This window comes from Cannabis sativa, chromosome 1, assembly GCF_029168945.1.
Source record: "Cannabis sativa cultivar Pink pepper isolate KNU-18-1 chromosome 1, ASM2916894v1, whole genome shotgun sequence".
Lineage (NCBI taxonomy): Eukaryota > Viridiplantae > Streptophyta > Magnoliopsida > Rosales > Cannabaceae > Cannabis > Cannabis sativa.
Genome location: NC_083601.1, coordinates 46,519,261 through 46,532,408, shown reverse-complemented (window position 1 = coordinate 46,532,408; position 13,148 = coordinate 46,519,261). Strand labels below are relative to the sequence as shown.

General features: G+C 27.0%; 1 protein-coding gene and 1 long non-coding RNA gene across 2 annotated transcripts; both read right to left on the bottom strand.

Moving 5' to 3' along the window:
- Positions 1–2,872: 2,872 nt before the first annotated feature.
- On the bottom strand, positions 2,873–4,376 carry LOC115705349 (uncharacterized). Its single transcript, XM_030632671.2, has 2 exons — positions 3,543–4,376; positions 2,873–3,206 (listed from the first exon to the last, which is right to left on the bottom strand). Exons 1-2 carry the CDS (start codon positions 4,000–4,002, stop codon positions 3,154–3,156), a joined length of 513 nt encoding a protein of 170 aa, XP_030488531.2. The 5' UTR covers positions 4,003–4,376; the 3' UTR covers positions 2,873–3,153.
- A 2,773-nt stretch (positions 4,377–7,149) lies between these two features.
- Positions 7,150–12,164, bottom strand: LOC115705368 (uncharacterized). The gene is made up of 2 exons (XR_004009445.2): positions 7,803–12,164; positions 7,150–7,409 (listed from the first exon to the last, which is right to left on the bottom strand). It is a non-coding gene; the product is annotated as an uncharacterized LOC115705368 (long non-coding RNA).
- Between the last annotated feature and the right edge of the window lie 984 nt (positions 12,165–13,148).

Here is a 13,148-nt window from a genome sequence, read left to right as displayed (position 1 = left end):
TAAAATTTGTACCGACCCAAATTATACACAATACAGTAATTTTTTTTATTATTATTATTTTCTTTGTTAAAAAGAGAGTACAAATAAGCAATTGTGCAAAATACAAAAATGTATAAGCTCTTATTTTAAATAGGAGACCTGCATTCAACCACAGTGGGGCATAGCCTGTGTTGTCCTGCCCATAATTTGCGCCTAGATTATGTCATCTATATAATGTAAGAATATATAAGGTAAAAGCAAAAGAAAAAAGGTAATTTATTATAAGATTTTTAATCAAGTGATACCATAAATCAATATGGCTTTCTCTTTATACTTTTGCCTCTTACAATTACAAGACATAATCCATTATTCCATGCCACAAAAGTACTGCAAGACCAATATTTAAAAAGAAACTTTTTTTATTATTATTTTTTTATAATAAGCAAATAATAATAATAAGGTAAAGTTTGTTGCCTGAAAATGGAGATGATTTTCCTTTTGTGAAGCGTGATGAGAATTTATGAAGCGAGTTGTTGTACCGCTGTGGTATTGATGTTTTCGCATTTGTGGCAAAAATATCCCATTGTAATATCTATCACAACCAAATTAATCATATATATTAGTAACAATAACAAATAATTCAATATTATATAATTATTTGAAAAGTAAAATCACAAACTTAGCTAGTAATTTTCAAACCCAAACTAAAGTATTCTAAGAAATAAAATAAAAGAGCATTGCCAATTGCTATAATGCCCAAAACACCTTATAATGACAATCATATGACATAATTTGAATTGAAGTGTGCAATTGACTAACTATTCCACCTTAAATTAAAATATATAAGATTATTAGTTATCTAATATTTAAGTAACTCATCTCACATGTTTTACTTTAAATTAAATATATATAATAAAAAACTCATATTAAATAATATCACTAACATTATTTTATATGAAAAACCATTGATCTTATATTGCAATTAGTAATAACTTTTATTAATAAGCATTGTTATTGAGTACTGGGTACCAAGACTTTTTAATTATGGCTCTTATATAATTATATAACAATATTTTTTAAAAATTATTACATTAAATTATATAAAATTCAATACCTATTTCTTAAAATTTATTATATTACATTATATATAATTCAATACTTAATTGTACCATTAATAATCCCAGACCTAAAAATACTAGACACCAATACTACTTTTTAACATTTATCTCTTTATCAATGACAACAATACTATCTCAAAACAAAAAAATGGTCAAAGCAAACCTCAACTTCTAATTTATTGAAAAGTTTATATTTATGTTAATACTTTTATTAAGAAAAACTGCCTAAAATAATTTGCAATGTAGATAATAATATTCAAAAACTCTATTTCATATAAGTGTAAAATAAAATAAACATATTTTTTAACATTATTTTAAGCACGTTAAATTATTTTAAATTTTTTAAAAATTTATAAAATATCTTAAATAATTACCATCATATAATCTATAGCATAAAACTAATTAAGATTAAAACTATGTGAAAATAAAAAATTTGAAACAATAAAATTTTCATACATATATTATTTAATTACAAAAAGAAAAGTAATAATAATATTATACTTACTGAGATTGTGATCGGTGGTGGTGGCGTTGGCGTTGGTGGTGGCGTTGGTGGTGGCGTTGGTAGTGGCGTTGGCGGTGGCGTTGCCGTTGGTACAACAAGGAGAGAAATGTACATGGAGAGCATCTTTGGTGCACTTTAAACCAAGTACACTCATACAACCAACAAAAAGAGGTGGATATGGTAATGCCAAACAATCACAAAACTTATTAGCTACACAAGCCCCAAATTCTGCACTTGTTTTCAATGTACACTTTATTGAATCATCTGCATTTACATGCTCAATAACATGTTTCACCATATCATCTTTCACAAAATCTGTACATTTTAATCCATGAAGTAGACTACCTAAGCTGGTTTTATCTACTTCACCTCCTCCTGATGACGATGATGATGATGATAATTCCGACCAAAACAAAGAAGTATTATGGTTAGTATTATTATTAATAGAAACTGATGATGGATCAGTTTTAGTATTTAATGTTGTTGTTGTTGTTGTTGAGGATCCATTAATATCAGTACTTGTTGATATTGTTATTACAATATTGGGATTTATTATTAAATAAACCAACAATACCACTTTCATCATCATCCCTGAAAATAATATGGGAAATCTAGTGCTCTTCATCCCTATCCTGGCTAATTAATTAATTCTAATTCTTCTTCTTTTGTGTATTAATTAATTAATGTGATTTTTTTTTCACATGCTACTAAAAACAAAATGAGTTATTGGCCCACCACCTTCCACGGCTAATTTGTTATTTTTAAACACTAATTAATTTTCTAATTTTATTAATTAAGAATGGTTATCCTAGAACAAGATTGATGAATACCTATACCTAATTTACTAAATATTAACATAATAATTTATTAACCTGAACCACCTGTATTTTGCCTTAAAAAACCACCCGTATTTGAATTAATATATGTGTGGTGATCAACATTACATGTGTTATGACTAATTAAATTATTTGATTTATTTATTTAAAATTCAATTAAATTATAATTGCGTCCAGCCGTATACTAATACTACATGTGACCAATTATAATATTTTATTTTATTTATTAAGACTCTCTATTCAAAAATTATTGTGCTTTTATCTTTATTGTAACTTGTTTTTTTTTTTTCAAATAATAGTCAAATTTAAAATTAGTATATATTGAGATTGACCCTTGGATATACTTAATAATGATTAGTAGTGCTATTTCCATTTCAAAAGAATAAAAATAAAATAATAATGACTAGTAGTGCGGAGAGGGCGATAGGATTTATATGAATATTTCAAGTTATAATTGTTAATTAATGAAAATAATTATATATGATTAATTTCACTATTTTGTGAAAGATTACAGAAAGTAGCAAAAATAAAAAATAAAAATAAAAAAACTGAAGGCAAGCAATAGTCATGCTCATGTGAAAAAGTACTATTCTACTATTTTTATGACTTTTTTTCTTTATATTTTTCTCTTACAATATTATATTATAAGATATATATTATACCATAACACACAAAACAAAACTACTATTATTACAATAAAAATAAATTAAGGTAATTAAACTCTCTTCCTGCATTTGCTGTAGCAGAAATCTCCTATTGACTTTTCATCTATCACAACAAGCAAAAAGAAAATATTAGTATAAATATTCTATTTAATTAAGTGACTTTGCATGAATCATGAAATTAAATCAGAATAATAGAAAAATTAAGTATATAACTAAAAGAAGAAAAAAAATGAAAAACATATATGTATTATAAGCTGTTCCCATGATTTTTCAAAGTCACTCTCATTAAACATCTATATTATCTCTTGTACTTTAAATTTTAAGATGGAAAAATTCAAAATTATCTTATGTTATTTTTCTTGATTAAATGTGAGAACCCAAACAAGAAAAACATGAGATCTAATAGAGTAATTGAATAAACAAAATTAAATGTACATACCAAGTTTGGGAGTGTGAGTAGCTGTGGTGATGATGGAGGTAACACAAGCAAGGGCACATGAATAGAGATAAGGTGATTTTAAGACAGCATCATTCATGCATTTCAAGCCAAGAACACCCATACAACCATACATCACAGGTGGATATGGTAAACTCAAACAATCACAGAAGTTATTGGCTACACAAATCCCAAAATCAGCACTTTTCATTAATGTAATCTTCACTGCTTTTGTAGCATTTACATGGTCAAGTATTTTGTCCACCATTTCTTCTTTCACAAAATTTGTACACTTGAGTCCCTTAAATATATTTCTACCAACTGAGAATTTTGATGAAGAAGAAGAAGAAGAAGAAGAAGCTATTGGAGAATAATTAGGATCCATTCTCATTGATGATGATGATGTAATGGGATTTAGTATAAGATAAACAAACACTACTACTACCACTTCCATTTTCATCATCTCTCAAAATATTCTCCTCTCTATCTCTATGGTTGTTATATTATGTATATATATGACTTTGATTTGGTTCTTTTGATAATGGTTTTATAGTACTAGCTAGCTAGCTAGTTTTATATATGGTTTATTAAAATGATTTTTTTAATATAAGGTTGTTGTTGTTGTTGTCACTCATTTCAACCAACTAACAAAGTTCACATGTTACTAAAAAGTAAAAACAAAATAATTAGGCCCCACCTCTATATATAGAGCAAGTACTAGTTATTTTGTGAACTATAATTTTTTTTTTCTAATCAATACTAGAGGCAAATTATATTAAAATTCTACTTGTTTTAGAATTTGGGAGAATTTTTTTTGTTATTTTTTTTTTCATAATAGTGTATATTATAATTATTTAAAAGATCTTGTAAATTTTTAAAAATTTTAAAAAAATTTAACATGGCAAAAACAGAGTTCAAACAATCTATTTCACAAGTATATAAACTCTTTAAATTATATTTTAGGTATGTTAAATTTTTTTAAATTTTTTAAATTTTACAAAATGTATTAAATAATTACAACAATTATATAAAAAAAATAGATTAAAATTATCTTAGATACTAAAACAAATAGAAAATACATTCCTCATTATATATTGAGTTAGGTGACATGTGAACATATTTTTATAATTGACATTTTATGGTGTAGTAGTAAAAGAGAATGCTTTTTTAGGATTTTTTTTAATGTGCACTTCTAGGAATTAATAAACTATATTTTCAAGTGAAGCTTTCATGTTTTTTTTTTTTTAAAAAAAAAAATAATAAGAAAAATTAAATTATCATGTTGGTACATACATTGACATCATAAATAATTACTCTTTAGTCTTTACTTTATCTTTTTGAAAGAAAATTACTCCAATTTCTATTTTTATCTTTTGGATGGAGAACAAGGACCACATGCATTTTGTTTCATTTCATATGTCTTGTTATGTTTCAACTTTCAACTAAAGTATCTTACCATAAAAAATAACAACTTTCAACTAAAGTATTAAAATGATACTAAGAGTGATTGGCGGCAAATTAACTCACTTACCTTTATAATTTGCTTTCTTTCTTTTTTCTTTCTTTCTTTCTTTTTTTTTTTAAAAAAAAAAAAGAACAATTTTTTTTGAAAGACGGAATTTTATTAATCAACTTGAAAAACCATCATCCCTTACAATTGAAAGCAAATCAGATGGAGCAGACAGCTCATCATAAATACAATCTGACATAAAACAATACCGTCTCGCAATGCAATTGGTGGTTTTATTTGCAGATCGTTTAACAAAAGAAATAAAGACATTTTGTAAATCTGAAAGAAGCTTTTGGCAATCTTGAATGAGTAAACCAAACTGAGATGGCATTTGAACCGAACAATTAATAGCTGAACAACTACAAGAAGAGTCATACAATACAACATACATTTAGGGCTCGTTTGGAACGCCGTATTAAGTCGTATTGTATTGTATTGTATTATATTAAATTTTATTTTATGCAATATTTTTATGTAAAACTATATGTGGTATTAACTTTTATGGACACCTAAATATATAATATTTTAGTATAAATTAAAGTTTAACATAGTATTATATAAAAATATGATATATAATCCAATTCAATATAATACAATACAATACAATACGACTTAATACGGCGTTCCAAACGAGCCCTTAGTATTCTCAACAATACCTTATATGCAACCTCAATTCAAAACATAAAACATCTTAAAATTAACTTTTTTTTCACATAATTGGCTCACTAAATACATTAACTAAAACAAATATTGAAAAACTAAACTAACAACATACTATCAAATAAAAATTTTGCTATTAACTAAAATAGACATCGGAAATTTGTTCTAGAAAAGAAAAGGAAAGAAAAAGACGTAGGAAATGGGAACTTCGTACTTCTCTCTTTGGACTAGGCCCATTTAGGAAATCCACTGGAATGGCCCGATCCTAAATTACTGAAGAGTTGGGTTTGATATTTCAGAATGTTTTTAAGATATAGATTTCCAAATATCTACTACACGTATACTAAAGAGGAAATTACACTCTATACTCTTTTTATATTGTCTTCTTTTATTTTTACCTTCTTTTTTAAAATCTATCATTTTTACCTCTTTTTTTAAACATTATACTAATTTTGCCCCTGTCACTTCAAGATACTCTCCATGTGATTCTCTTATGTAAGGGTATTTTGGGTACAATACATATAAAAAGAGGTATGTTTCAAATAAATATAAAATTAGAGATAAATTTGATAAATTAATGAATAAAAGAAGCATTTTTCAACTTACCCCTATACTAAAGGAATACTTACATAGTAAGAAAGCCGAAGAAAACTCAGCCACACGCCCAATTCCAACACCAAAGGAATACTTACATAAGGAACTGTAAAAGAATATATATTTTTATGTTTAAATAATTTTTTTTTTAATTTTTACGATTTTTTATAGAAACAACATGAAAATAACAACAAAACTACATAAAAGTAATATAAAAATAATATTGAAATAACATCAAAACAACAACAAAAAATAAAATATAGATGACAAAAAATCAGTAACAAATTAATAAGAGTACATGATAAAAGGACTGTATTTTCTGTAAATAAAATCAAAAAAATCGTAAAAATATTTAAAATTCCGTAAAACCGTTATTTTTGTATATGTGAAATAATCACTATATTAAAAAAAAATTCAATATAATTTTCGAAAATAAAATAAAAATGTTTATATATATATTTATATAAAAAATATTAAAAAATATTATAAATTAAAAATATTAAGCTATATATAAGAATATAAATTATTTAATTTCATTCATCACTAAATAATTTTGAGATGGAATTATCTTATTACAAAACAACCTCATGTGATTTAAGAATTTATACTTTTCCATTTTTTTATGGGAAAAGTCAAAACTTTCTTTTTAGTGAAAAGTTCGAAATTTTTCTTGAAAAGAAAACTATATATCATTTTTAAAAGATAATTTTGAAAATTGCAACAATTATTTGAAGAAAAATGTAATGTCAAAGTTTAATTTTATTGAGAAGATAAAGATCAATGTTCATGCTTTAATGCTAAGTGGTAACATAGATAGATAGATAGATGAATCAATAGTCATGCACATGTAACAAAGAAAAAGTCCACTATTCTAAATATTTTTAGGGAAAGTGATACCAAAAACCAACATGAATTTGGCAATTGTCCCACATAAAGTTACAATTTTTTTATGATTTCTACTTTCTATATACTTTTTTTTTCAGATAAAATTATATTTTTTCCCATTACACAAAAGTAATTCATGAGCAGTATTAGAAAGGAAAAAGAAAAAAGCTAAATTCTCTTCATGCATTTGCTGTAGCAGACATCTCCCATTAGGCCATCATCTATCACAAGAATAATGAAAATCGAAATTAGAATAATATAAAACCAACGAAATAAAAAAGAAAAAAAAAATCAAGCTTATTATTTTCTTCAATCCTTCACATCATATAATGATAAGCAGTAATTATGTGGTTTAAAATGATTTCCAAAGTCTCCCATTAGTCATTACCATATTCAATAACAATTTATAAACAAATTGACAATTTGCCATGTTTTAGAGTAATGATACATACAATCTTAATTTACACACTACAATATTTTAACCATAAAGTATCAATTTTTTAAGTGGGGACTAATGGTTAAGATTAATTACATATCAGGGGCAAGATCACAACATGGGATCAATTCAATAGATTATTAAACAAAAATAAAGGAATATTTATTTATAGACATACCCGAGTTTGATAGTTGAAAGTGGTATTAGTAGTAGTAATGTTTGATTATGGAGCTGAGTTTGAAAGAGCATTTTTCATGCACTTAAATCCAAGTTCAGCCAAACAAGCATAAACTACAGGTTTATATGGTACAACCAAACAATCACAGAAGTTATTGGCTACACAAACTCCAAATTTGGCACTTATCTTCAATTTCTTCTTTACCTCATCAGAAGCTTTTAAATGGTCAAGAACTTTGGTGACCATTTCCTCTTTCAAAAAGTCTGTACACTTGAGTTTCTTAATAATATTTCTACCTTTTTTACCTATTGAGAATGCCTTAGATGAAGATGAAGAAACTAGTATTGGAGAAGATGGAGCTGCTGTTGTTGTTTTAGGATCAATTCTCATTGATGATGTAATTGAAATTGGTATGATTACCAGATAAACCAACACCACCAATGTAAATATTCTCTCCATTTTGTGTACTTTTTTGATAATGCTTTTGTACTATAACTAGCAATTGATAATGGGACTTTGGAAGTTGGAACAGAATTATATACAAGAATAAGGAAAAGGGTATATCTACAATATTTATATATATTTATATATCTATCAATGGGATTTGAACATAAGGGTGTTAGTGATACTCATTGCAAGCTGCAACAAGTAACTGAGTTCACACGTTACTAAAGAAAAGACAATAAATAGGTCCCCCACTAGTAGTGAGCAAGCATGTTCGTGAGTTTTGGAGTTTTCTTTTTCTTTTAGTAGTTGACTTGACATTTCTTCTGTAAAGTCTAAAGCCCTAAGCGTGTTGAGAATAAGGGGTTGTTTGTTATGGGATGGGTGGAAAATTGAATTACCCTTTATGTTTGATGCAATTTTGTAAGTGGGAATGTTGTTGGTTTGGTGTCACATAATTTTAGAGGCTAATATCAATCTAGTTTGACAATTCACATAGCTCCCATCTTAATTTCTCTCCCAAATTACTAGATCTTTACATAAGAAATTTGGTTTGTACTGACAAAGCTGCACTTGAATATTTAGCGAAGATCACCTATAAAGTGATGAAGGAATTAACTTTTAGCCCAACAAAATCACTTTTATAACAAACACCCCCTTCATGACTTAAGTGCAACTTTTTACACTATTTACTGATTTTTGCTCAGAATTTTCTTTATTTCATCTGATATTTCAGTATCGAAGAATTGTCAAATTGAGATGTGAACACAAGAATAATACAACCGTAAATGGCCACACATTAGTGAGAGTTCAAACTCCTTCCAATTTCTCATCTTGAAGTGTTGAATTCAGCAGATTCTAACTGAATGAATATAGATACTTTTTTAAAAAAAATCTCAACTTGACCTTTCTGAGCTTAAATTCATATCATTTTCGGCTTTTATTTTGGTGAAATCTAGATAATGTGATGATGATTATGCAAGCCATAAAGATTGAGGTTGGGGTTGACATGCATTTTGATGGGATTCTTGTACTGTTTCTTCATGCAAGTTTCTCAAATAGAGAATTGGAAAGTCCTTGGACAAAAAAAAGTAACAATCAAATGATAATAAACAAAATCAAACATGAAATTATCAGTCATGTTTCTCCATTTTGCTTTAGGACTATAGATCATATATTGGTCTATGATTCTGCACAAAACAAAATCAACAGATACATAGCATTCATCAAAATATATTGACAAGAATGACATAAAAGCAAATAATAATCCCAAATGAAAGTCCATTCTGGTATAACATTTTTAAATTCATAGTGAATCTCAACTGAAACTAGAATCTTCATAAGTGAAATAGTAGCAGAAGCTAAGGAATTCACCTTAACTTTTGTATTATCCAAATTCTCCATCTTCAGCACCATTCCAAATTAGTGGCCCAACTGTTGAGAATCATGGGTTCCATCTCAAAACTAATTGGCAATGAGTGGAGTAGCCCATGTTCTTATAAATGGCTCACTATCTTGAACCGTATAAGAGTGGACATGGTCACTATCTGTATAGGTGCGGATCGGATATGATCACTTGCCCGCAAGGGATATGGCTCTGATACCATGTTGAGAATCATGGGTTCCATCTCAAAACTAATTGGCAATGAGTGGAGTAGCCCATGTTCTTATAAATGGCTCAATTCTCTACCATTTATTCTATGTGGGACAATGTCCACAACACCAACTATGAGACATTTAATCGCCCTCCAACAATTAGCTCCTAAAGTTAGCTATTGGATCATCGAAAATCTCAATCAAACCCATATCCTAAAGAAACTTGAATTTTTTTGGGGGGAAACTTACAAAAATATTAGAATTTTGGTTAACATTTACAAAAATACCGTCACACGAAAATCTTCTTAAAAATACTGTATTTTTATAAAAAGACAGTAGAAAACAAAACAGAACAATGAATAACTAAAAAACAACAGTAGAATAACGGTAAAATCTTAACACAGTACACAGTATAAAATTTTCTCACACAGTATTTTTGAAAAGAATTCCGCTACGTGGTGTATTATCTTTTTTTTTTTTTGGGTGCTGAGTTGAGCAAAATAGCTAACATATAAGAATACTTGTCAAACATGTGAATATGATACCATTAAAGAAAGACATCGAATGGGAATGGGAAGACCTCATCTTAAATTCACTTCTTTAATGAAACAAGAAAGGTAGTAATCATCATCACCCTTCCACAAAGAAATCATTGAGAGTCTTTGTAAGAAGGGATTACACAGAAAATGCAAACAAAGATGTTCACCATCTTCATCTTGCTTCTAAAACATGCTTTTCTCTTGTAAATATTCAATCTCTCATTATTCAGCAAAAGAAAAGAAGAAATACCTAAACAGTCATTGAAGCATACAGTTACTACGATTCAACCCTCTAATCTTCTTACTCTGAGATAATTTGATTAAGAAACATGTGCATGTTGAGTCTGCTTTATGGCCATTATTGAGATGAACATAAAAGATTATGCACACTTGTTTTTTACATGTTCATACTCTTGGAGGATTATGCAAAGAATAGGAAGTTGGCTTGGGAGTTATCTTAGTATATGAATGAACCGTAATTTGTGCATATTTGAAAAGAAATGTTTAAATCCTTCTTGTATAGATGACTTTGTTAAAGAAAATTTAAAAGTTAGAGTGAATCTTGTAAATGAGAGGAAGTTAAATCATGATGATAAACATGTTGTCAAGCTTCTAAAAGTTTTGTAAATGTTGAGTTGAGTTAGAGGGTCTTTTCCCTTGTTAGTTGTAATATAAGCCTTTTTGATTGATGAAATATTCTTTTCTTCATCAAAATAATAATAAGGAATACTTGTGGTATAAATATCACATGTTTTCAATTTTTATATTTATACCATTTTTTTCGATGAATTAAATACCAAAGGTTACATATTTGTTACTTATGTTACTACCATTTTGCTAAATGCTTACAGATTCATTAATATTAACACGTGTCATCATATGATTAGAACCAAAAATGTAATGTTAATAAATCCAATTAACACTTAACATATAATTGAAAATATATGATATTTACACTGCAAATATCCCAAATAATAATAATTTTCTCAAATTGTTCTTATCACTAGAGAAGAAGAAAACTAGCCATTGATTGATTTGAAACAAAACAATTACTTCAAAGAAATTTTCAGCAAATGTGCAGAATTATTTACTTAAACTAATAAGAACATAAACGCTTGGGCCTGTGAGTTTGATGGCCTTCCAATTCCATGGATTCAAAAGTGAGGTCTAGTGGGAATTGTTTTCAATTTTATTTGCCTAATTGGGTTTTGATTATATAGGGCTGTTCAATGAAAAATGAAGAATCAACCCCAATATCTCAGATAAATTCTTTTACTTATTGGGACTATTTTATATGTATTCATTTCAGATCATGACATACATATCTATGCTAGAAACTCAAAGACTCTGTTATGAATGTAATATTATTATGACAATAATGTATATAAGCTAAACTTAATTAACAATCACACTTAACTTAATCATAAGCACTAAACTAGGATACTAGCATAGCAACAACATTCAAATATTAACAACTACATAAATTGTATGTACCCAACTAACAATCCAACACTCTCAATCAAACAAAACAATTCATACCCCAAAACGAAGAACAAAGAAACCACAAACACTTTAGAAAAAACAAGACATAATTAGATTGATCTGAATAAACTTTTACTTATAAGCATAACCTCATCCCCAAATTACACCCCAGAAACCCCAATCAACAGTTCAAAACAAAATAAGAAGAAGAAAAGAAAATCAAAATTTCCCCACACTTTAGCACAGTCGAGAACAAAAAGTAATAAGAAGAAAGAGGTGAAGCCAAGGGGCATAGGTTTAGAATCTCACTACGAATACAAACACAAATTCATTAATTGCTTACGAAACGAAAAAACACACTAATTAATTTTCATTTTTAGTTTGCAAAAATATTGTATTTTTCCAAAAAAAAAAGGTTATTTCATTCGAAATTTAAAAAAATTAAAAGAATATGAGAAAAATAATTAGTTACCTGTTTTTTTTTTAATTTTTCTCATAGAATAATCTTTTTGAAGAAAAAAAAACCGTATTTTTACACAGTAAGAACTTACAAAATTTGTAATTTTCTAAAAAAGATATATTTCCATATTTATAGTTTTTTTTTTCTGGTAAAATTTTCAAAAATATGAATTTGTTTAAGAAATTATTTTTAAAAAAATTAAAAAATATGATAAAAACAATTTAGAGTAACCAGTTACTTTAATAACAGTAACCAGTTGCATCATACTATTTTTTGTCATTATTTTTAATTTTTTTGAATTTTTTCTATAAAATAACTTTTTGAGGAAAAAAAAAACATATACACAAGTCAATGTATAAAAATTTGTGTAATTTTCACATAAAATAAATTTTTTTTTAAAAAAAAAAAAAAAAAAACTATTTTAAACTATTTTATGAGGAATACATTACAGTACTTTGTTGTCATAATAGCCTGTTTTATTTTTTCTGCCATATATAGTGCAACATTTAATGTATATGTTAGATGCATTATGCTTTACTTGAATTGGTGCCCCATTAAAGAGCATTTGTCTTTTCAAAATAATAGTGCAAATTTATAATATAAAGCTTTCCAAAATTGCATATCTTCCACTTCCACCGAAAAAACATATTAAGATTTCAACTGTTAGAGATTTATAACAATGGAAGAAAATCAAGATTTATTACAACTCTATTGTAAAATAATACAAGGACTAAAATAAGAGATTGATTAAATATATGTTACAATACATATATATACACTATATATTCTATATATATGAAAGGTAGAAGAGAAGATTACAACACA

Coding starts and splice junctions, on each gene's coding strand:
- LOC115705349 (XM_030632671.2), bottom strand. CDS start 4,002: ATGATGAAAATGGAAGTGGTAGTAGTAGTGTTTGTTTATCTTATACTA. Junction 3,207..3,542: donor TACTCACACTCCCAAACTTG/GTATGTACATTT, acceptor TTGTTGTGATAG/ATGAAAAGTCAATAGGAGAT.